The sequence below is a fragment of the Octopus bimaculoides genome, chromosome 9 (genome assembly GCF_046866305.1).
Source record: "Octopus bimaculoides isolate indiv1 chromosome 9, ASM4686630v1, whole genome shotgun sequence".
NCBI classification, from domain to species: Eukaryota; Metazoa; Mollusca; class Cephalopoda; order Octopoda; family Octopodidae; genus Octopus; species Octopus bimaculoides.
In genome coordinates this window covers 97,301,062-97,327,161 of record NC_142936.1, presented here as the reverse complement: position 1 = coordinate 97,327,161, position 26,100 = coordinate 97,301,062, and the positions used below count along the sequence as shown (strand labels likewise).

Below are 26,100 nucleotides of genomic sequence, written 5' to 3'. Positions count from 1 at the left end.
CACACCCTAACAGTTGAGGGAACCCGTGGAAGAGGTAGGCCCAGGAAGACCTGGGCTGAGGTGGTGAGGCAAGACCTTCGTACATTGGGCCTCACCGAGGCGATGACTACGGACCGAGACCTTTGGAAATGGGCTGTGCGTGAGAAGACCCGGCAAGCCAAGTAAGATCGTTGCCAGTGCCCCTGGACTGGTTCTTGTGCGGGTGGCACATGAGATGCACCATTTTGAGCGTGGCCGTTGCCAGTACCGCCTGACTGGCTCCTGTAGGATTTTCGAGCGAGATCGTTGCCAGTGCCCCTGGACTGGCTTGTGCGGGTGGCACATAAAAGACACCATTTCGAGCGTGGCCGTTTTCGTGCGGGTGACACGTAAAAGCACCCACTACACTCTCTGAGTGGTTGGCGTTAGGAAGGGCATCCAGCTGTAGAAACTCTGCCAAATCAGACTGGAGCCTGGTGTTGCCATCCGGTTTCACCAGTCCTCAGTCAAATCGTCCAACCCATGCTAGCATGGAAAGCGGACGTTAAACGATGATGATGATGATGATGACTTCATCAAAAAATCAAAAATAGCTTTGCCTATCATGGAAAAAAAAAGAAGAAACAGAATATATATATATATATATATATATATATATATATATATATATATATGTATGTATGTATACACACAATTTAGATTTTAGTATGTAGGAAAGAAGACAAACAGGACCCTGGTACCTTTCAAGGAAATGGTCTTGCTTGATATATATATATATATCAAGCAAGACCTTATAGAAATAATAGATATGGATGTGAATTGTGTTCTATGGAAATATATGAAATTTTTAAACTTAGGAACAATCCTAATCTAATCAATAATAGATTAGACCTTAGGGTATCATGTGTGCATTGCTCTACTCGCACTTTTAAATTTTTTAAAAAATAGGACTTTTATTTAAATAACTAAAGTTATCAAAATTTATAGTACTTTACTTCTATTATGGTCATCTAGAACTATCAATTAGCACATATTTATATTGGTAATTGAAACTTTATAACATATATTCCTGATCTCTATCCTTAACATCTAATCTACTTAAATCAATCATCAGATTCCTGTATTGATTATCCTTGTTATTTCCTAACATCCTTTCTTTTCTCAGTCCCTTAAACATTAGTAAACACATTATTATAAACTAATATAAATCCGATAATAATTTTTATCTTTTATTCACATTATATAAATAAAGCTTACCTATGTGTCTCCTAAATAGTATCATTATCTTATCGTCAGCTAATAAGTTTTTTTAAAGATAATTCAAAATAGTGTTCATGATCACTATATACTTAATATCCTTAAATTTTACACCCTATCCAGAGCCCCTGAATTCAATATTGACATTATTTCATGATTTTTGTGGAAGATAATTACATCTCATTTTATTTATTTTATTAACATACCTCTTATTGTGTAAACATTAGTTAGAGTTCTGTTGTTGTCTGTACCACTATACTGTTACTCTATTCAGACTAAAAGTAAAAAACCTATTTGACCCATATACCTAGGGCTATAATTCCTCAACATTAATTCCTCAACATTCTGATAGTAATAAAATGACCTGATACTACTATGACCAGTGAAACCTCTAGATTCTAATACTTTTATAGCCTTGTCCATGCATACTGCTTACACCTTCCCTCTCTTTAGAAGTAATTGTCCCTTTGCTATCACCACTAGATAAGAAACAATAGAATTCTGAGACAGTTAAAATTTTTGTCTAGAATCAATTACTAGCCTGATAGACTCCACTATGTCAAGATGGACTTATATATTCTTCCTCACATTTGGATTTTATGTATGCTCTCTCCCACTTGGATTTAATATGTTGCCACATTTATAATATGTCTTTTTTCTGCATTTTCGTGCAGCTGAAGATTGCTCTTCATATTGCATTTAAGGTAATGCTCACATTACTTAAATAAATTGAAGTAGCATGAAACGTGCGTACTGCAATCACTTTTGAAATCCGTGTTGCTCATTGTTTGATTTTAATCACCCATCCTTTTAGGATGCGATATTCGGGTGCCTTCGCATAAGTACCATATTCAAGCCTTGAATATATATATATATATATATATATATATAGATATAGATATAGATATATATTGCTTTGACTATAAAAGCTGTTTACTTTTTGTTTTTCCTTTGTAACTTTATCTTTATTCTTAGTGTGAACTGAAATGTTCTAATTTGCATAGGCTAAATTTTTATTTATTGTTCCATAAAACAGGACCAGAGTTTCTTTTGGGGGTATTGTTAGCATTAATGCTCCATTAGATTTGTTAAGCACCTTCCTGTCTCTTATTTCTTTCCATTTAACAACAGTTATATAATGATTGCAGTCCAAAAATTTCAATTTTGACTACCCTAAAATTAAATATCATTGTATACCAGATAAATTATAAATAACGAGTATTAGATATTTGAAGCTGATTTGAGGATCTTGTAAAAGATAGAATTTATTTTCTGTGTCACGTAGGCTCTTATTTTTTGTTTTATGTTTTTTTATGTTATTTTTCTTATTGGAATTTTAAAAAATTATTTATGCTTTCAACGAATTTTTTTATTCACTATTCTCTCTTATAGTGATTAGATTTTCTTTACATTAAACAAATTTCTGAAGCTTATAGCTTAGCTATATTTTCTACCTTTATGTCTATATTCAGGTTTGCAATTTAATTAGCTTAGGTATACTGGAAATAATATTCTACATGACTAGCTTTTAAATATACTGCATGTATAAAGGAAGAATTATTAAAAAGTGTTTCCAATACTACTTTACTACTCACCTGAATTTGAATATCAGTCTGTTTGATAATCGTATTTTTATGCTGTACCAGGATAATAAAACAGCACTAAAGTCAAACATGTTATATATATAAATATATATATGTTTACCTTTTGTGTATCTGTATGGAGAGAAAGTGTTATGTATGTGTGTATAGTGAGTATGTATCTGTGTATGTGTATGTATGTATTATAGAATAGTTTTAAAAATCCGTTATTCCATTACTGTAACTTTTTTGCTTACAATGCATTCCTCAGATTGTAATCTCAGCCATTGATTAATGGATTGGCAGCCCATTTTAATTATTGTCTTACTTTGTGGTATTTCTTGCAAATATGATATAATAATGTGTGTATATATATATATATGTTCTATGTGTGTTCTATATGTTTTTAATCTGATGAATTTTTTTCTATAAAGAAGGGGTTTAGAAACAAAGCTCCATCATTAAACTTTAGATAACAACAAAGTTATAAGTTAAGGGTTAAAAGAAGTCTTGCATTTGTTCACTGTTCCACTTACAGAATTTCTTGAACATGGACTACAAATTAGACTGTCTCTTTCTTTATCTGAAACCTTATTTTTTCATACTATTCCATAAACACTTAGTAACATAACCAAGTGCACCAACAAGAATGGCTACAAAGTACAAATGTGGGTCTGTCATTTGGTTTGCAAAGTTGTTCTCTTTGTCACTAATTCTAAGTGAAATGTTCACATCTGCCTGCCATTCAGCTGACCTCCATAAGTCGTACATTATTTTGGTTTTCCACACCAGGGTTGTTGTGATTACATTTAACTGAAGTTTTATATTTATAAGAATATTCTACCAATATTCCTTATATTTTGAAAATGTATGAATATATACTCAACATTAAGTTTTTTTTAATATTTATTACAATGTATTTATAAATTATTTTATGCACAGATACCTTAAATTCTACGGAGGGCGCTAAATGACAAGTCAGGGTGTTTGTAATTCCTTTTTGGGTTTTCTCCCAAATTATTAAATGTGAATCTACTGAATATTTCAACTGTTGAGTGAATCTGTTTTCTAGATTTCTCTTGCCAAGAACTCCTTGCTGTCTTCTATGCAGTTGCTCGACCTTCTAGAAATAACAGTTAAATTTCCCTCAAAGTACATCTTACTATCATAGAAAAGGATGTATGGGATATATGCTTATGGCCCTGTGTGTTCTTCATCTTTGACAAAAACCATGAACTTTTCATATCTACATTGTTCGATCTAAAAAACACTTTCAAAATAACAAGATGTAACTCATCATTATTTATTTAGTATTTCATTTACCGACTACTGTGTATTAGCTAAGAATATATAATTAATAAGAGGTTTGATTGAACGGTGAGCTAACTTACTAGTTCTGTAATTGTTTCTTTCAAACTTGAATTTTTTAGCATTTATGAAGAACTTTTTGAGCTTCAGCACATACATGTGCACGCGCACACACACACACACACACGCACACGCACACTCTCTCACACATACACACACACACACACACACACACAAGTGTGTGTATGTATCTATATATTTCATAGCAACCTCACTAATGGTGGTGTCTTGAAAAAAAAAGCATGTTGCAAAGTGGTTGGTTGGAGTTAAGAAGGTTATCCAGCCATAGAAACCATGCCTAAGTAGACAGTAGAACATGATGTAGTTTTAGGACCCATCAGATCCTCTCAAACTGTCCAACCCATGTATCAACATGGAACATGGACATTAAATGATGATGATAATGATGATATATGTATATACATACATACATCATCAACATTTAACGTCTCTTCCACGCTGGCCTGGGTTGGATGCTATATATTAAGGTTAAATCAATCTAATAGAGGCTGGTAGGTGCAAATGAAACTGTAAATGAACTGTTATTGGTAGATGAGATTTTTTGATGTTTCCAAATCTATTTCTGAACACATGAATCTAAAATAATAATACTAGATCTTCACTAACCATAAATTAATAGAAGATTTCCTTGTAAACATATAACAAAACTAGTTTTTGTAAGGTTATGCACCTATTTGTTGTTTTTCAATTAAGGGATCATTAATTGCTTTACTTCTGTTATTGTAGCTACATAGAAATTTTAATATTTATTTTCCATTTTATTTCTAGCTACATAAGCATTTATATGTTTAAAAGCAAATTGATATTAGGTCTTTTTAATGAGCAGCTCTATGTTTAGTTTAAAGATTACTTTAAGATACTTTATAGGTTGTTGTTTTTTTCTTTTTTGTGTGTATGTGTCCGTGGAAAATGAATGTTTATTTAATGTCAACAAAAATGCATTAATATTATTTTGGACAGTAACACAAAATTGTGTCGTATAAAGTCTTATGAACTACAGCAGTCTATAGCATTTATATATGGATGATTTTCCTATTCATAAAAAAGATTTTTTCATGAACAACTTTAAGATATCTGTTATTAAATATATTAACTAAGATGCTTGTATGTATTCATTTACCTGCTCTTTTCCGTTCTTATCTAAACTGAATTTTGTAAATTATTGTATTCCATATTTCTACACTTATGTCTATTATGTAAGATTGAACTTAAGCCATCAGCAGCACAGGAAATCAATAGTCATATCCATTACACTACTCTGCAGGACTGTATTCATATATAGTGTATTGAGAGAAAGATTGTCAAATGTTGAAGCCGTACTTCTGACTATTTGATACGGTTTAAAGGTAGTCATTCATATAAGCATCATCAGCGTAAACACTTTGAGTAGCAAGTATGAAAATATGTTATATGCTGTAATGCTGTTCATTTAACATATTTGATTTCTTATTTTTATCATTTACTTTTTACTTGTTTCAGTCATTAGGCTGTGGCCATGCTGGGACACCACCTTGATGAATTTTGAGTCAAATGAATCGACCCCGCCAGGACTTAGTTTTTTTCTTAAGCCTGGTACTTATTCTATCGGTGTTTTTTGCCAAACTGCTAAGTGACAGGGATGTAAACACACCAACGACAGTTATCAAGCAGTGGTGGGGGACAAACAAAGACACACACACACACACAGACACATACACTGGACTTCTTCTAGTTTCCATCTACCAAATCTTCTCCCAAGGCTTTGGTTGACCAAAGGCTATAGTAGAAGACACTCACCCAGGGTGCCAGGCAGTGGGACTGAACCCAGAACCTTGTGGTTAGGAAGCAGGCTTCTTGCCACACAGCCATGCCTACACCTATGAGTGTAATGAAAAAATGGCTTTTTTTTTTTATTTGAGAGTAAAATGTTTTTAATATTATTAGCACAACAGGCAAAATGCTTTGCTGTGTTTTGTCTGTCTTTACATTCTAAGTTTGAATTCCATTGAAGAAGAATTTTGGGATCAATAAAATAAGTACCGGTCAGGGGTTGATGTAATTGACTTACCCTTTCCTCGAAATTCCTGGCCTTGCACCATAATTTGAACCCAATATCTATTTTAAAATAGTATGTTCCCTCTGTGTTTGTAAATATTTTAGTCCCAATTTTTATTTTACAGGAATTATTATAAATTTTACATTAAATAGAAATGTAACTAGCATTAAAAAATCTTTTTTTTTTATATACTTGTTGAACATATGGACTGCCTAAGTTATGATGAAACATATGCATTTTTTTAGGATGTTTAATTATTATCAAAGTACATAGACTTTATATTCAATAAAAAAATGTTATTATGATAGTGCCAAACCTCATTTTTTTTGTTTTTGTGGTTTGGATTTGAAGAGAAGCCATACCCATGGCCTTAGCAGGCCTTCTAAGACCAGTGAAGTTGATTTTGTATACAGCTGCAAGTCGATGACAAGAGGGGATTCCAGAGGAGTGGTGCTCAAGAGAGGAAGGATTAGGCATAATGGTTGGTGTGGATGGTTAGTGAAGTTGATGCAAGATCAATTATGAGAAGACAAGAAACAAGTGAACTGGGTACCTGAAGTAAAGGTGGCATGAGATCATCTTGCTGCAAGAAGCAAAGTTCACAGCAATAATGGTAGAAAAAAGAAAGGAATTCTAGAGGAGTAATATTCTGAGAAGAAAGAATTATGCACAGTAGTTATTGAGATGGATGACATATGTAACAAGATGAGAAATGAATAAGTTTGATGACCAGATCAACTAGTTCTAAAGAGCAGAACTCTTGGTAGTAAGAGCAGAAAAGGCGGAGTGAGAAGACAAGAACATTTGTGAAGAGCGACTAGATGAAGTGTTTTGGTGAATGACTCCATGTCAGTTAGATTATCTAAATAGAAACCATAAATCAGTCTATTTTAAAATAACAGTAGCACTGGAAATATTTATTCACATAAATTTATAGTGTTATGTATATTTATTGCTAGATATTTGTACTTGCTTTTCATCAGGAAAGCTATCTACACCTTTGGAGTTAGAAACATATCTCATTATCTCAGAAACAGGAAGCAGTTATAGAGTGATAACAATATTGATGCAATTACCATTTCTCATGTATGTTATCTTAAAAATTCCTCTGTGTTAAGTGTTCTCACCAAGATGAACCTATATCTGACACAGGTAGATATCAGGAGAAGAATGAGACAAGAAGAAAGAGAAATTCATAGCACTTTTTTAAAATAATCTTTCTAATGTTAAAACATCACTCTAATCACGGCCTAACTTGTAGCTAAATTGATTGAAGACTCTTTGCCAATATGAACAACAAAACTTCTTCTTTATGAAAAATAGAATTGATCAACACCAGTAAAGATCTATGCAAGGGAGTATCACTAGATTATGTTCAATAAAAACTATTAATTTTATACGTGTATGCCCATCTATGTATCACTTCACATTTATCCATATATACTTTAGAGTCACTGCTATTTCTGGTTTATTTTGGTTAATAGTATCACTGGTATTCCCATCTTCTTTCTAGTAACCTTTGTTAAGATTATGTTTCAGCTTCTAGCATTTGAACTTGTGTTTCTCAATTTTAATGTACTTAGGGTAGGTAGTTGAGAAAACTGTCTAAGGTTATTATTTACAGTTAGGCAGACAGTGTACATAGTAAGAGATGTCTTTTCATCCTTTGACTGTAGGATTCTATGGCAACATAAGTGCACATGTAAATTTGTTGGGACTCTAATCTACATCATATTTTTCTTTTGGCTATACCCTAAAAGATTTCATTCGTATTCTTTTATTCTTTTACTGTGTTCGGTCATTAGACCACCGACATACTGAAGCCTCACCTTTACACACTGTACCATCCACAGTATTTATCTCAATCTGGTACATATTCTCTGAATTTCTGTATATTATAGACTAAGTTACACATGCACACACACCTGTACATATGATGGGCTTCTGCACAGTTTCTGTCTACCAAATTGAAGTCAGAAAGCATTGATGACCCTGAAGCATTTGTCCAAGATGTTATGTAGTCAAACCCAGATTCACATGACTGCTAAACAAACTTTTTACATAACAAACCTGTTTCCTGCACCTTGTAACACAAAATAATTTCTTTTGATTAGTTGCGTAGATATGTATATAAATACTACAGCATCTTGCAAGGCTCGTTGTTACTGGCGTTAATGTTTACAAAAATCTACATTTTCCTATTTGATATATTTCATCTGAAATATGACTTGATGCTATCAAATTTAAAACTTATCTTTTCAAATGTTTCTTTTTTTTTTCTGTTTTGTTTATTGCATTTTTAATAATATTCAGCAACTGCAATTAGCATATAAAATAGAATGGTGTATCACCTGATGAAATTTGATGTTCAGTCTTTTTTCCCCTATTTAATTTAAGATGCTACATTGCAAAATCATTTTGGAAACACTACTGCATCAATCAGGTTTTCCAATCAAGCATAAAGACTCATTTGAATATGTTTTTAAAATAACGTATTTATCAGTGTTTTTGTGAAATGTGGTTTCAAGTTTCTGCAATAGGTTTTTTTTTTTTTTTTAATGTAAGTCAATCTTTATTTTATATTTAAAATACTTTATGAATTACTTTTTGCTATGGTGTGAAATTATCTTAAATTTGGGACTCTCTAAAATAGTCCTACATCAATGCATAATGTAATTATTTTATGCATTAAAATTAATTCTTGTAGGATTTTACTTGGATTATTCCTGCTACCATAGTCTCAATGGACATCTGATGAATGATGTGTTTGTAACTTTTAAATTTATCCTCCGGAACTGTAGTTAATTACAATTTATTCAGCTGTAATAAATAATAAAGTTATTGTTTTATTTATGTCTTCTGGATATTTCATTCTCTCCTCTTCTACCAAATAAGAAGTAGTCTATTTGATTAAATGAATTTTAGGGCATAGTCTTCTTTGTATAATTTAATGCCGTCTTCGGTTGGAAGAATTAATTCTCTCTTGTAATGTAATAACTTGCAGGTATAAATCTTGTGTGCTGTGTGTCAAATTATAACTTTTTAAATTTGTAGTATACTATTTCCATTAAAATGAGATATGTTTCTTTAAGCTGAGCTGATGTTTCTTCAAAATCAATTTTCTTGTTTCTGTAGCTTTTATGAATGAATTGCATAAAAAGTACAATTCACTTACCAGTATAAATACACACACACACACACACCATCCTTATGCTTAGTTTCCAATGATGGCATGCTTTATGTAGGTCTGGTAGGTAAATCATGTGTCTGAATCATCTGCCAAGGTCATCAGTGATTTCCAATGGCCTTGTGTATGCTCTAGCTATTCACATAATGTTCTCACTAGTTTGCTATAGTTACTTTCCTCTGCCAATTCACAACAATTATCCAGTATGCTTTAATAGATATTTAGGATACCTAAGTGCTCTGAAAATTCACTGATACTAAGTTTTCCTGGTATATGAGTGTTGAAAAGTCAGTCAACCATCTTTGCTTTGTTCCTCTCTTCTGGACCCCATGTGGCATGAGTGCAGATCCTTGATGAACATGTACCTTTGCTCTAAAATTCCTTGTTTAACCTAAACCTACTTTTGATTACTTTCATGTGTAACTTCAAAATTTTGTGGAGCCTTTTACCATCCTCTTTCATCACAGTTTTGAAGACCTTATATGTAAAATATAATTCGTTAAATAATTAATTAGTTCGGCAGCAGCCAGTTTTGTTACTCATATTATTTCTTGTTGCTTTCTGTATATTGTTGCCCTTAATTTCTTTATTTAATTTTCTCTATGAGTAATTAATTCTACACACTTCATTGACTTTGTCCTGCCTTCATTGGTTTCTGAATTCAACCACTGGTCTGGTGTGATGAACTTTTTGAGTTCTTAAGGAAAAGGCACTGGTAAACTTTACATTGTGAATACAAATCTATCTGTACCTGGGTGTTTGTAAAGAACAAATTCAATCAGTCTGTGTGTCATACTGTTTGGTTCAAGGCCAAGCTGATCTGCTAGTTTTCTGAACTTTGGTAAAGTTAATCAAAGCAAAGAAACCCAGTGCGGTTCAGCTCTCTTCTTTCCCTGTGTTCCTCTGGAGGAGGGCATTTTAATCATTTTTAAACAATTCAAAACTAAATTTGATAAAATCATCTTTATTCAAATAATCAGAAATTCTTTAGGGGGCACCCTGTACTTGTCTGTGGTCAGTTATGCATCTTCTTTCAAGCCATTGATTCTAACATATGTACTGTAATTGTATTTACAATATCCCGTCTTGGGACTAATTAATTTAAAAGATAAATTACTAGTGAAGCTATATTTAAAATATAGGCACAGATCTTTATAGTATTCTGAGAAAAATCAGGTTATGAATTAAGAAAAGTGTGCTGCTTATTAATTAATCAATGCCTGAAAGTCATGAAAACAAAATTATAGATTTGTATCCATTTTGTTTTCTGATTTTCAAAAATGCTTAGAGGTAGCTTTTAAGAAAGAAATCAGTTGTATTTGTATGTTAAAGAAGTCTATGAATTGAGAACTGAGCAGCATTTTCTATTTAGTACTAACAAAGTAGTTTATCATACAGTGATACTATTTTACAGTGAGTCTGATAGACTTTGGTGTTCTATTTAAAAATGAAACTTGAGGCTTGTAGCTGCCAGTGTGATGTATTTGTACATGATCTCTTCATAAAATTTATGAACTGGCTGAACTTCCAGCTCTTTATCTGACTGAAGTCTGAACAGTATTCAGAAAATACCTGCAACTAATTTGATTTGAATTTGGTTAAGAATAAACTGCTATTCCCGGCTTTCATTAATTTGGAGAAGGCATTTGAAGGAGTACCATGTTCATTAATTTGGTGGTCACGGAGGAAACTGGGTGTAGGTGAATGGCTTGTGAGGGCTGCACAAGCTATGTACAAAGTTACAGTTAATATTGGTAAGAGTTGATAACAATGTCAGTGATGGATTTAGTGTAAAGATAATAATAGTCCCTCAAGGTCCAGTCCTCAGTCCTCTCCTATTCATCATAATCCTACAGGCCATCAGAGAGGGGTTTAAGCCTGGCTATCCATGGGAACTCCTATATGCTAATGATTTAGTTCTCAAAGCTGAATCACCAGGGAAGCTGGAGAGTAAATTCTGGTCATGAAAGCTAAGCCTAGAACTTCAAGGCCTGAAGGTGAACTTAGAAAAGACTGAGGTTTTAGCTAGTAGAACCTTGGCATCTTCAGGAGAATGACTTTGCTCAATATTCAGAAAAGGAGTAGATATAACTCCATAAGCTGTACCCAATGTAAACCATGGACACAAGATGTGGAGTGGAATCACAGGCAGACCAACAGAAAGTAAACTTTTTCTGCAACTGATACATTGGAGCAGTATGTACTCTGAGCACACCAGAAAGAGACTCTCGTAAGTGTTCAGGTAGCTCACTAGATGTGGTTGATAGATTTTGTTACAAGGAGATGTAATTAGCAGGGGAGGTAGTGGTTCCAAATATAGTGCAGTAGCCAAGGAAAAGTATAGCATAGTAGCCAGGTTGGGAAAAATTCAGGGAGCTTCTCCTGCCAGCAACAAATATTTTTATCTTCAGAGTAAAGGGCAGATTAAACTACAAATTTTGAAATTTTTTACTAACTGTGCTTGCATATTAAACGAAAATAATATTAGAAGGATAGTCTGATAATAATGTATTTCAGGATATTGTAATGGTTTCTTATGTATCAAAGTTAAGTTTAAAAATATTAGCTCTCATTTCAATAATGATTCTCTTATTGGACTAATAGGCTAAAGATTGTATTCAGTTTATTGTTGGATTCTAAGCACTATATGCACCTTCTCACCTTGCTCGTGTTACATATTTTCTTAATAATGGAAGCTACAAGGCAGCATATCAAAGAAAATATGATAATTATATATATTTGATCAAAACTGTTAAAATTCCATTTTGGTGCTAATTAGTGGTTGTTATTTTTATCTAATGTGTTTTCATTGTCTGTGTTACTTATTTGGTATGGAAAATTGTTAAAAGTGTCTATCATCTTACCATTGCTATTATGTTTCTCATATTCCTCTCTTCCATTTAAATATATCACTTTCTATTCTAGTTAATGATTCTGCTATTTCAATTTCCAGAGATAAATCATTCAGTGAAATATAATTTCTACATTAAGAAAAGGAAATTGAAAAGAAAAAAAAAGACGTATTTCAATTATGGAATTTACAAATATAAACCAATTAAAGTTCTTAGCTGTACAATTTTACATCCATTTTTAAAGTTAGCGGCTAGAAATGTGTATTATTAAAGTAGATACTGTCATAGAAATTTATTTTTTTATTTTTTACTGTTTTCTTTCAGTTAAAACAAAAAAGAATATTGCAATATTAATATAGGCACTAAGCATCTTGATGGATATATTGGAAATTTTGTATTAGAACAATTCACACATAACTAGATAATGTGTACTAACTAGTGTAAGGGATGGTTAACATCTATATAGGATTCTTTTGAGGACACAGCTTTGAGAAGTGCACCAAAAGATACCCAACTCCTTCCAATCCATACAAACTCCATGCATCAGTCTGACAGCCTATGTAGAATGAAAAAGAAAAAAAAAGCACAACAGATTCCTATTTTATGATGTATTTATTTAACGAAAAGAAGTAGGAGTTTTGAACATTTTTAGGCTCTACCAAAATTATATCTTTATTTTCGTTAACATGTCAAGGTAATATCAGTTGCTTACAACATTGTTGCATGTACAGTCATTTGCTAAACTTCTAACAACAGAATATGCCACCAAGAGGGTATCTTCTTTTGAACAAATATTGGTCACATTACCTAAGATCATTATACTGTTTATATTTTATAGAAAGATATTGATTTTTAACAATACAAGACCATGCATTTTGGAGATGAGACATGGTGGATTATATTGATCTTGGTACTTAACTGGTACCTATTCTATTGACCCTGCTGAAGGATGAAAGGCAAAAATCAACCCTGGTTGAAGTTAGAACTAAATGAACCATAAGAAAATTGACAGAGGAAAGAGAGAGGCATAAATAATATGCTATAAAATAGAATACCCTTACACTATAAGAGTATTGCAAGAATATTGAATCACCATAAGCATTAAGCAATTTAAAGTATTACTTACTATAATATCACACATGTTTCTGTCAGGCAAGATGATATCCACATTTCTTGTAAGCTTTGATAATGAGAGAGAAAACAAGAAGAAAGTGGCAGAGTGTGATATTTAATAAAGTTACCTCTGTTAAGAAAATATGTAGCATGCAAAAGGTATGGTTGTGCATCTAGTGCTTGAAACGCTATCAATAAACTTAATACAGTCATTACAGTAATAAGGCCATCTTCACTGAGATTTGAGCTAATAACCTTAAAACTCACTAAGATATAGCCATCATATGAAATCATTACGTAGTAGATAAAACCCTCCATTACTAATGGAGGCTGGTTTGTATGTTCAGTCCTAATCCATATAAGTTATCGATCAGTCTTAAGTCAAATCTAAAGGATATTCATTCTGAAAGGTATTTCAATCGTGCGGCATTCTTCCTAAGCACAGTGTACCCAGTATTACATTTTTTAAATGTGTCCTTCCTCTCTCATTAGGTAGAAAGGTATCTAGCAGGTTTTGTAACCATGCAAAACTCCCTCTTATATTGTGTGTATGGTGCCCGAAGAGAACATTTGAATCAAAATTTAATGTAGTTTGAATCACTCAATGCATACAATACTCCAGCCATGTAAAAATATAATGCAATGGTCCTGAAAAAGTCTTGTTACAAAGAATTCATCCAATGATAAGATGGAAGATGAATGTAAAACTCACATGGAGATACACACACACACACACACACACACACACACACACACACACACACATGCGTGTGTGTGTGTGTGTGTGTGCGCATACAATTTCAAGTTTATTATTGATACTGAATTTTTATATTGTAAGTTGGAATCTTAATTATAATTTCTTTGTTGGAACTTGAAATTTTAATTTTAGACCATTGTAAGTTAATTAAATGAAGTTTTTTTATAATAATTATTGCTAGAAGATTTTGTTGAAAAGTTGTATTGTGTATATCTTGTATTAGTTATTTGTAAATTAATTACATTGTTAAATTGTTTAAGTTATTTATGCTGACTGTGTATCCACTAATTACTAATAATTAGTTTACTATTACTATTGAGTTGCAGTCAGTTACATTAATTGATCTAATATTCAAACACACAAGAATCATTATTTAATTTAAGTCTATTCAGTAAAAATTTAAAGCCCATTCATAAATTATCGACTTGCAGTTGCTCAATATTCAATAGACAGTTTCTTGTCTTTCTAGCTGCAATAAAAGTAAAATGATATTCAAACAATATATCTTATGAAATTTCATACAAGATATAATTTCTTAATTTGTTTATTTTCTTTTCTGGTTTCTTGTGTTTGAAAACTTTTGGCATGGAAAACAATATTTTCTGGTTACAGACTATTAAAGAATTATATTTTATTTGAATAGTGATTCAGCAATGACGTGCATGTGCTTAGCAGTGTAGTGTTACTTTTATGATATAGGTTGAATTTATTCTAAATTGTTAAAGTATTGATTTCTTATAAAGACACAAAGCCAACAATTTGTAGGAGAGGAAAATAATTGATTGATCTAGTGGTACATCAAGTACATACATGTCTGATATTTATTTATTGATCCAAAGGGGATAAAAGCCAGAATTGATTCCAGAAGAATTTGAACTTACAAACTGGTGGGATATAATTAAATAGTGTAAAAAGTTATAGTCTATTACTCAAATGTTTCTTCCTCTGCAACCTTGAGAGTGGAGTATAATACTAATCCATGCAAGCCTTAACATTACTTCTGACTTACTTCATCCTTTCTGCATAAAAGGAAACTATTCTTTTTGAATCATGAAATCCTATCAAATGCTAAGCAAAGGTAGCTCTTGATAATGTCACCATGTTTGCTCCTTTTTGTGTTAAGGCTAAGAAATATCTCTGGTGTACTCAAAGGTTTGGTAAACTCTCTTACTTTTCTTCATATTGAGATTCTTCTCCCTGTCAACTCAAGCAATATACCCTTCTGTGCAGGTGAAGTCAACTTCCATTTAACTCCCATACACAGGTGGGGTTTTTTTCACATCTAGCCTAGACATCTCAAACTAGACTTGCATTGCTTCAATGAGAAAAGAAATCATTGAAAGTGTCCTCCAAGGTGGATATAACACTCCTATTTCCTTTGGTTGTATCAAAATTGTTACACATGTGGTAAAATTTGCATATCACACCTATGCACAAAGAACATGCAACTAAAACCCTCAAAATCCCTAAATATATATATTACAGCTTACAATCTCTGATTGATCTTTTACAGTAGCCTCACATGTATATAATTTTGCCAAAACTACATCCCAAGGATGTTATCATCAGTTGGTGATGCTGCTAAGCTTAGATGTGAATTTAATATGTCCTCACATATCAAGAATGGAGGTCCAGCTACATAAAGAAAGATCATAGAGAAAGTTAATAAGACTGTACCACTGATAAGCAAAACCTCTAGCATTAATTATATAACCTCTAGCCTTAATTATTGCTCTTACCGCTTGGTCTTAGCTTGTCGAAGCCGGAGCTGAGCATCAACTGCAGCTTGCAAGTGTCATGGAAACGACTCTTCTTTCACTAAGTGAAAAAAAGAAATACAATCTTCTCTTAACACAAAGCTTTATCTTTTGTTTTCTTTGTGCTGAAGTATAATATGTAAGCAGTTAGTATACTGAATGACTGAAATGTTCATTCATAAAATTAACCTTTAGCAGAGAATTTAACTTATGCCCTTTGGCAAGGAAAATTCATCTACTTGCCAAACTTAATGAATAATACAAGTTTTTGTAATTAACTTTTGAATCTCAAAATCCAGACTATTATCATGATCAGATCATTAGTAATGGAACTTCCAAAGACTAAGGAAACTTATTTAATTTTAATTGTGATGTTATGTGTATGTGTTTAGCTGATGTTTAATATTTCTTTCATTCTTGACCTTAAACATTCCACAAAAATGTTGGGTTTTTTCTTTTTAAATAGACTGGCATTTTCTTCAGAAATATCAAAAGGCTAAAACTTTCAAATACATAAAGAAAATTAATGTTAAAATATGTAAACAACTTTCTAAATTTGCTTACAAATTAATTTTCTTTGAAGCAAGTTGTGCACATGATTTTATTTATTGATTGGTGTTACTACTGAGTTGTTATGGAATAAAATTTGAATAGACATTTCTTTTCATCCTTTTTATTCTCAATAAGTAAATACCTACACATATACATGAAACTTTTATTGGTGTGTGTGTGTGTGTGTGTGTCTGTGTGTGTGTGTGTCTGTGTGTGTGTGTGTCTGTGTGTGTGTGTGTGTAAATCCCTCAATGTCTACTGTAAAATACATAGAAATGGAAGATGGCATAAAGAAAGCAATTTTGCTATTTTTGGTAGATGAAGCAAATAAATTATTTGTTTATTAAATTTTCTGTGTGTGTGTGTGTGCGTGAGAGAGAGAGAGAGAGAGGTGGGGGTTCGCTCCTGCAGACCATACAGACCCCGTTGTGTGTTCTTAGGTAGTTAATTGAGATTTTGTTGTACTTTAATAAATTATAATATAACTGAGGTGAAATGTAACCTACTTTAAAATGTTTTTAGTCTAATTTATATTCTGAGATCAAATATAATTTATCTAAGAATCTTCTGCTAAAATGAAAATATTGAACCTCAAGTATAATTTTATCATTTGAGTCATAAAAAAGTTGCCTTGAATGAGCACTGCCTTCAAAGGTTTGGACCAATTATTTTTATCATCTTTCAGTATTTTCAGTATTTCAGTATTTTTATGCTAGTAATTCATTTTATCAATCTTTATTCGATAGCCTAATTTTAGAGGTGTTACTTGTCTTTAGTGATGTAAACACCTTTAAGGTAGTTACACTTTTGTAAATTTTCTCTCTCTCTCTCTCTCTCTCTCTCTCTCTCTCTCTCTCTCTCTCTCTCTCTCCCTCTCTCTCACACACGTATGTGCACACATACATGTGCATGTGTGTGTAGAAATATGCTTCTGCATAACATAATCCGTTAAAGTCTCACACACAGCAACTGGAGTCTGTGGTGAATGAAGAATCTTGCCCAAAGTACAGTGCAATACAACTGACCCCAGAAGCAGTGATTTCAAAGTGGATGTCTTGACCTCATAACAATGGATTGTTCGTTTTATCAAATTCTGATTATCACTGAATCACTACCAGAACTAGAAAAGAAATTTCAAGTCTGGAACCAAGACTTGGAATCAAAGGACCTTAGAGTTAATTTAGCAAAGGCCAAAGTCCTAATAAGTAGGAAAACAGACAAGGCACAGCTTCCTTCGGGGAGATGGTCCTGCTCAATATGTAGAAAAGGTGTTGGGAGAAACTCCTTATGGTGTTCCCAGTGCAATCTATGGATACACAAGAGGTGCAGTAGTATCACTAGAAGACTTACCTGTGGAAGTTGTGCAGTTACATTAAACTCCAGGAATGTGCATAAAATAGATTCCCTCAAATGTCAGGGGAGATCCTTAGAAGTAGAAGACAGTTTTCATACCTTTGGTGACCAAATTAGCTGTAGTGGAGGTTGTTCCAAGAGCACGGCTGCTAGAATAAGAATAGGCTGAACAAAGTTCATAGAGCACCTTCCTCTGTTAGTCATGAAGGGCCTCTCCCTCAGAGTGAAACGCAGATTGCATGATGCCTGTGTATGAACAGCTATGCTATATGGCAATGAAACATGGGCTGTGACTACTGAAGACATGTGAAGGCTTGTGAAAGAAATGAAGCTGGTATGCTCCACTGGATGGGTATGGTCAGTGGGTGTGTGTAAGACAGAGTGTAGATGATTTAAGAGAAAAACTAGGAATACAGAGCTTCAGATGTAGTGTGCTAGAGAGAAGACTGCACTGGTATGGCCATGTAATGCGTATGAATGAAGACAGTCGCATCAAAGATTTCCAAGCTTTTATAAAGGAAGGAACATGTGGAAGAGGTAAACCCAGAAAGACATGGAACAAAGTGATGAGAAAGGGTCTCAGATGCCAGCATGGAAAACGGACATTAAATGGTGAAGATATATGGTGATGATGATTTAGCTTGTTTGAGATATATCTGTGAAATGTCATTTGAGACTCAAGGAAGAATTGCAGTGTTAAAATATAGTAATGACTTATGCAATATCTAAGAAAGAGCTGAGTTATATTACATAAGTTACAATACTTAGTGATTTTATTTCATTTTAGTTTATGAATTCCACAAATTCATTTTGATTTACAGATTTTCTTTTATTTCCATTTTAATTTACCGTGAGCTGACTTTATTTATAGTCTGTAGATATAAATGTTTTATGCGTGATGCATAAGTATCTATGTGTGAATCATTAATTAAAAATCACTTCACTTTTGTCATTGCCAAATGTTTTCTCAGCTTCGAACAATTCCTTTTGGACTTTTCATCACTGTAATTAATGCTATTAAATCAAATAGGTGCCCATATTAGTTCATTAAACAACTTTCTTTGTAACTTGTACTCATTATTCTTAATTTCCTTTATTGCTCAAACTACTGTTTTCTGTTTGTATTCCCATTTATAGCTATTTCTAAAATCATCTCAAGATTTTGAGATTTTTTCTTCTTTTTGGTTTTTCTTTTTACTTTTTTCTGTTATATTATAATGTATTATGAGGAAGAAATGGTAAGATTTTACTATTTCAAACTACAGTCTAGATATAATAAGCAAAGTCATGGGGTTATGACATTTTGCTCCACAACCATAGTTTCAGGTTCAAGCTGATTGGACAGCAGGTTTGACAAGTGTTATGTTCATAGGTAGTAACTTTAAAATGGTATTTGGTTTAACATCACTACCTAGCTGTTGGATGACTTTCAACAAAATCCTCTATGTTGCAAGCATTTTGGCCAGCTCTTCTCTTTTGAAAACTTCTTTTCGTCCCTCCAGTCTTCAAGGCTCTTAAAAAGACCACTTTCACTGCCCTTTCTTCTACAAGAAATCTGTTGACTAAATATGAATAATAATAATAATTATTGTTGTTGTTCTTAATTCATTGTGTAATCAACTCTTTGCTCTTAGCATTTCTTTCAAATCAATTACATGTAGTAACATCTTTTTAACATGGCTTGAAAATATTGAAAAAGATTTTCTTATTTTAAAACTAGAAATCTTAACAGTTGCTGAGTCTGAAAAATACTATTATTCTGTCAAAGACTAAAAACTACTTTTTGTTAATTGCATTAATCACGTCCTTCTTGTTGTCCAGTTTCCACATTGGCCTGGATTTATATATATATATATACATTACTACCATCTTTGTAAACTTATTATTATTGATTCAACAATTGACTACACAGTACTATGTTCATCCATTTTCCTCTTTCTTTTCTAACTAATTATCACTTCGCTAGATTCTTATGAATTGCAATAAACTTGTTCTTTGTGAAATGGCATTATCCTCTTTTAATTTCTAAGGTCATAATCACATAACATCACATTTTTTTGTTCACATATACAAACAACCTTTTGTTTGGGGAAAAGAGAGTCTGCTTTTTCATATCATATACAGCAGTATCTGTCCACGCTTCCTCTAACTTTACAGACTAGTCTTAATGCATGCATTGATTTAGTAAAGAAGATTGGGACATCTAAAAGATAAAACTTTGAAAGGAAAAAATTCCATTGAATTAAAATTATAATTTTCTAATGCAGTGCTTCAAGTTTTTTTTGTTTTTCTTTTCACCTTTTCCAACAAGTTAAATACACTCTTCAATTTCAATTAAAAGTCTTTATTAATGGCTTAAAGAGCAGAGGCTGTTTTCGGTTTTAATTGTACTTGCCTGATATTTTAGAGATAAGCTGAACTAATCAAATAAATGAAAGAGTTAACAATTATGTAAAAACAAACAAACAAAGCATTTTGGATCTGTTAATGTGATTTGAATGTGGATTACTTGTTTATTTGTTATAGTAAAGAATTTGTATTCTTACCAACTGCAATATAGATGTAATGTCATTAGTTTAATGCTTCTATTTCTCTTTGAGTAAATTGTTAAATCAGAGATTCCACTTATTCTTAAATGGTATTATGCATATCAGATTTATTATAGACTAATGTTTGTATCACATTTGACAGGATTAGTCTCAAATACCATTTGTGTTTCTTTTTGGGATGTATACAGTCACTTAAATATGCATTAGATTCATGAGCTTTATTTAGAAATCTCTCTTAACACTTGTTTCATTTCTAGTTCCAATATTAATTCATGGAAAATATCATCAGAAGCTCCTTTTTCAATAAATTTTCTCATTTTGTTTCTATGCTTAATGTTTTGGCATACATTTAACTTTGCATATCATTAGTTTAGTTCCCCATCTCCTCCTGAATACTTTACAAGAATATGTATTTAAAATAAATTAAAATATTATGACCTGTATGCATAATCTGTGAAATGTGAATATTTGAAGAATAAAAGAAATAATTTAAGAATTATTAATATTTGGTTTTTAATTAAAAAATTGACTAAATACAAGGTAGTCAAAAAGTATCTGACCTTTGGCCAAAAAAACAAGTAATATTAAAAACTCACTATTTTTATTTAGTCTCATTCAAAGTATTTGACTTGGGAGTCTACACATTTCTGCCAGCATTCCTGCCACTGCTGGAAACATTTCTGTAAATCACTTTTTTGGATGCCATAGAGCTGTGCCATTGAATTTTGCCTAATGTCCTCTATTGACTCAAATCTTCTCCCTTTGAGTGCTTTTTTGAGCTTTGAGAATAGCCAAAAGTCATATGAAGTCAAGTCTGGGGAGTAGAAAACCTGATTAACAAGTCTGGGGAGTAGAAAACCTGATTAACAAGTCTGGGGAGTAGAAAACCTGATTAACAAGTCTGGGGGGTAGAAAACCTGATTAACAAGTCTGGGGAGTAGAAAACCTGATTAACAAGTCTGGGGAGTAGAAAACCTGATTAACAAGTCTGGGGAGTAGAAAACCTGATTAACAAGTCTGGGGAGTAGAAAACCTGATTAACAAGTCTGGGGAGTAGAAAACCTGATTAACAAGTCTGGGGGGTAGAAAACCTGATTAACAAGTCTGGGGGGTAGAAAACCTGATTAACAAGTCTGGGGAGTAGAAAACCTGATTAACAAGTGGTGTGTTTTGCTTGGATGATGTGAGCTGGTGTGTTGTCATGGTGGAGTTCTCATTTCTTTGCTACCCACAGGTCAGGTCGTTTTCACCGCCTCAGTCTTCATAACCTATTCCTTGAACCTTTGCAATCATTTCATCGTTTCTGCTAGTTGATGGTCAGCTACACTGTGGCTCACTGTCCACTGAGGTGCTGCCATCTTTGAACCAGTTGTACCACTTCTTTATTTGTGTTTTTCCAATAGCATCATTTCTAAAGGCCTTCTGAATCTTCTCGATAGTCTGGGCTTGCATACCACCAAATTTTTGGCAGAATTTGATACAGTATCTTTGCTCAATGTGCTCGGTCATCTTGATTCAAAAGGAAAAATCACACAGCACACTCTTGACGTCTGTACTCAATGCATCACTGTGGGTGACTGGCAAAACCTACACACACAAAAATTTTCATGCATGCTCAGGAAGGATGTGGCCACCTAATAGCCATGTGGATTTTGCTCACTCATTATTATCTTGTGCAGAAAAAATCAAGTTTGGATACCTTTTGAGTACACCTCGTAAAGCAAATTTCTACTCCTAATATAGGAGTAGAAGCTGTTATATTTTGGGTGTCTAGACGTTCATCACATAGGAACCTGTGGGTACTCAGTTCAGTCCCACTATGCAACACCATGGTTTCAAGTCAATCAAAGCTTTGTGAGTGAATTATGGTAAATGAAGTCTGTGTGTGTGTGTGTGTGTGTGTGTGTGTGTGTGTGTGCGTGCGTGCGCCCACGCGCTGAACTTTATCAGCTTCTGTTAACAAAGCTCTTTTCCTTGAATAGACATGACTAAAAATGGATGGGCATTTAAACTAAATTAACCATCTAAAATGCAGAAAGTGGGCATTACAAATGTGTCAGCATTTGTTGCCTGTACATAACTAAGAAAATGTAAAAATTAATATTCCTTAAAGCAAAATTTAGATTACTTGTGAATACTTTACTTCACTTGGATATATTTAATTTGCATTTGATTGGGTGAACGTTTTTAGATCCCATCTTTAATTTTTGTTTTTGTGGTTAGGGGCAACCTTTATTAAGTTACCATGATTTCCAGACTTCTTGGCCATCAAACCACAATCCTCATTCCTTAAAGTATTTTCAAAATGCCTTTCTAACAAACTTATAAAGCTATAAATTTTCAAGATAATATAAATTGCACAAATGCTTACTAACTGGTCTATGCACATTCATTTTTAATGAAGGTAATGTAGTGAGTTGATTTATCACTTTGACTTTTAAGCTCTTTTATTTGTTGAAAGCTTGTAATCAAAGTATAATTTTTAATTGTGTGTGTGTTGTCTTAGCTATTTTCAAATATTGATTAATTGTTTTGTAAATTCCAGATATTTTACGTGATGATCCTGAATGGAACCCATGGGGGGAAGAATTTGAAAATGGGGAAGAAGCACGGTATGAAGCCCCCCAATGGAAAGTAGAAAACCCAGTTGTAAAAAGTAATAAAACAAATAACAATTCTCAGGAATTTGTTGTAGAAATCTGGGGCAAAGCTGCTATAGGTAAGATATCTTTTACACTTTTGAGAGATTTTTAAAATTGTAATTTTATACAGTTGTATTTTTCAGTTAACTTCTTTGCATAGACTCTTGTCATGTCGAGCTAAGAAGCTTAATTTTATTTACAAAGATCTATTACACACATTTTTAGTGTACAGAGAAGTAAAAGAAAATTTCCATCAAATAATGATCAATTTTAGAATAATTGAGAAATGATATATTATGGAAAATATAAATCTTGAGAAGTGATTATGTATGAAGAAAAATAAAGTAAAAAGTAAACCATAATATTTAGCATTTTTGCAAACAGATGTGTCAATATTTGAATGATGCCTCTTGCCAGAAAATTAATATTGAAGTAATGTACATAAAACTAATAGGTTCCATGTGTTTACATTCTTCTTCCTTTTTTCTTATGTAAACTACTGAAAAGCTAAAATTATTTTAAACTCTTCAATTAAAAATAACATTTTGCTTATGAAATTGGTTATGCTTTCATATTTCATTTTCAGTAAATAAGCTCACTAAATCTCTCTATATAAGTAATACTCATGCAGAGTAATACTTCTCTGGCCTGAAACAGCTACCAGCTCTACTTTTTAACTCAACTGTCATAAAGTTTAGACAAGGTGACTCTAAATTAGAATCTGCAGTTTAACTGTTAACAAAATCACCTTTGTCTGGGAATTGTCTGTGTAAGAGAGTAAGAAGGGTTGTGTACAAAGCTATATCACTTTAAACATATCCCCTGTGTACATAGCTTGGTGTGTATTACACCAGGGAACTGTCTACTGGTGTTATTTCTAAAAACAAATGTCTGTTGGTGCTATGTGATACAACAGTGTTGCCCTTAAGATTTATTTATTTTTTTACCAAACACAGGGCTGGTATTTTTTGCTTTAAAGGGAAATTAATATGCAACATTCATTTTGCACACTTTAACCAGTTTTTTGATATTGTTAAATAAATTAAGTAAATGTACTGAATTTGTACACAACTCGTGAAGAATTTTGAAATGAAAAGCTTGCATTTTTTCTGAATTACAACATGAGTTCTCAAACTTCATAGTAATTAAATCCCTTAATGACAACACAAGCTCTCTTAACCCTTTAACATTCAGATTATTCTGTTAAATGTAATGCTTAATTATTCACATTGTTTTGAATTTATCATGAATTATGTTGTAGCTATGAGATTTTGACGATGTGGAAGGGCCAAGAGTTTCATGCATGGGCTCTTATCAAACACAGTGCTCTCAGCCCTTGAGTTACTCTGTAGCTTATGCCGGTTATTAACGTTAAGAAAATATACCCATGTTTTGAGTTCTGTTTTCCAGCTTGTATCACCAAGCCTTTATATGCATATATATTATAGCATCATCATTATCATCATTATTATCATCATCCTTTTTCTCCCTGCTGGCATGGGTTGGATAGTTTGACAAGAACAGATGAGCCAGAGGGTTCCACCAGAAGCTATGCCTGCTTTGGCATGGTTACTACAATTAGATGTCTTTCCTAATGCCAATCATTTAGAGAGCAAAGGAGAATATATTTTCTATGTGAACAGATACTTTCTACAAAGAAGTTTGAATAGGTATACAATTGAACAATTATCTCTTTATTATTCTTAATGTATTATAACTTAATCTACCTGCAAAACCTACTTTATTTGTATCATTATAAGGAACAGTATGAGACAATGCGTTTTAGCATAAAGAAGCATGATTATATTGGCAAATTTTGAATGATATTTGCAATATTGAAGTTTTTAAATGCTTTTAGTTCCAATTTTTGTTATGAATAATTAAATAATCTGTGGGTCACAAATTCATTGAATATTCTTTGTTGTTCTAAGAGAAATGATGAAAAATAACTACTAGGCATGTCAAAAAGTTTGAATTATGTTCTGCTGGAAAAGAAGCCTTAAAATTTGATTATATACATCCAATAGCTTTTTCATACATATAAAGATTAAGTTTTTCATATTGCAAGAAAAAAAAAGCAAACATAAATGAATAAATCGACAAAAATCATTGTTGTAAATCGATGTTAGCAACATACCTAAATATATCACTCTATCAAATTCCTGCCATATTATCTTGATGGAAACAAACCAGTTTAAATTATAATCCAATAAATTGGTTGGAGAAATTGTGCTATGTATTGAATTTTGAAAAATGTACTTTTTATTTGTAAGGTGTTTGACAATTCTACAGCAATTTTTGTTGGGAGAAAAAAAATTCAATATATCATTTTTGATAAATTTAATAGCTTGCATCTTTATTGATATTGATGAGCATTGTAGCCGAAAAAGATGATTTATGGCTAGGATTTACTAGTAACTGATGACTAAGACTCAACAATATTGTCTTGGAATATGAATAATCTATATATCTGTTCATTATTTATTTATTCTTTCCATTGAAATTGTTTTCTTATGTTAAACATTTTTGAAGACTAAAATGACTGTTGAAATCATTAATCAATAGCAAAATGTATTTCAATATATGGTTTAGAGATAATCAATAGGATAAATACCATGAGAGCAATTCTATTCTTTTCTACTAAAGAAAAACATTGTCATAATTAGTGTAATCACAGAAGGCAACTTGAATACTTGTGTGTATGTGTGTGCGTGTGTGTGTCCACTGTATGCCAGTTAAAATGGAAAGTGGATGTAAAATGATGATATATATATAGGTATATTCATATATGTGTATATGTAGATACACACACACACACTCACAGAATTATCAAAATTTACCTGTTGAAGAAAATTAATTTTATGATGGCATTAAAAATCGCATTTTCTTATGGAAAAATTAAGTTGAGTTTTTCATTTTTGTGTGTTGCTGTATTGTGAAAAAAAGAAAAAGTAAGAAATGATAATGGAATGTAAATATGATATTAATACAAACAGAATTGCCTCCTTAAAGAATCCCAGAAAATGCTGTCGGGATCAATGGACTAGTCTCAAGTGTTATGAAAGACTAATTAGCTGCATATGTGTCAAATATTTGAC

General features: G+C 32.4%; 1 protein-coding gene across 2 annotated transcripts in view; it reads left to right on the top strand.

Moving 5' to 3' along the window:
- Positions 1-26,100, top strand: part of LOC106874473 (ribitol-5-phosphate xylosyltransferase 1) — a 435,359-nt gene that overhangs the window by 187,636 nt on the left and 221,623 nt on the right. Inside the window, exon 2 of one of the 2 annotated variants that reach the window (XM_052970897.2) lies at positions 22,906-23,079. The exons of the other annotated variant lie outside the window; for it this stretch is intronic. Coding sequence (XP_052826857.1) covers positions 22,906-23,079 — 174 coding nt within the window. The remainder of the gene's footprint in view (positions 1-22,905; positions 23,080-26,100) is intronic. 2 annotated transcript variants of the gene reach the window in all.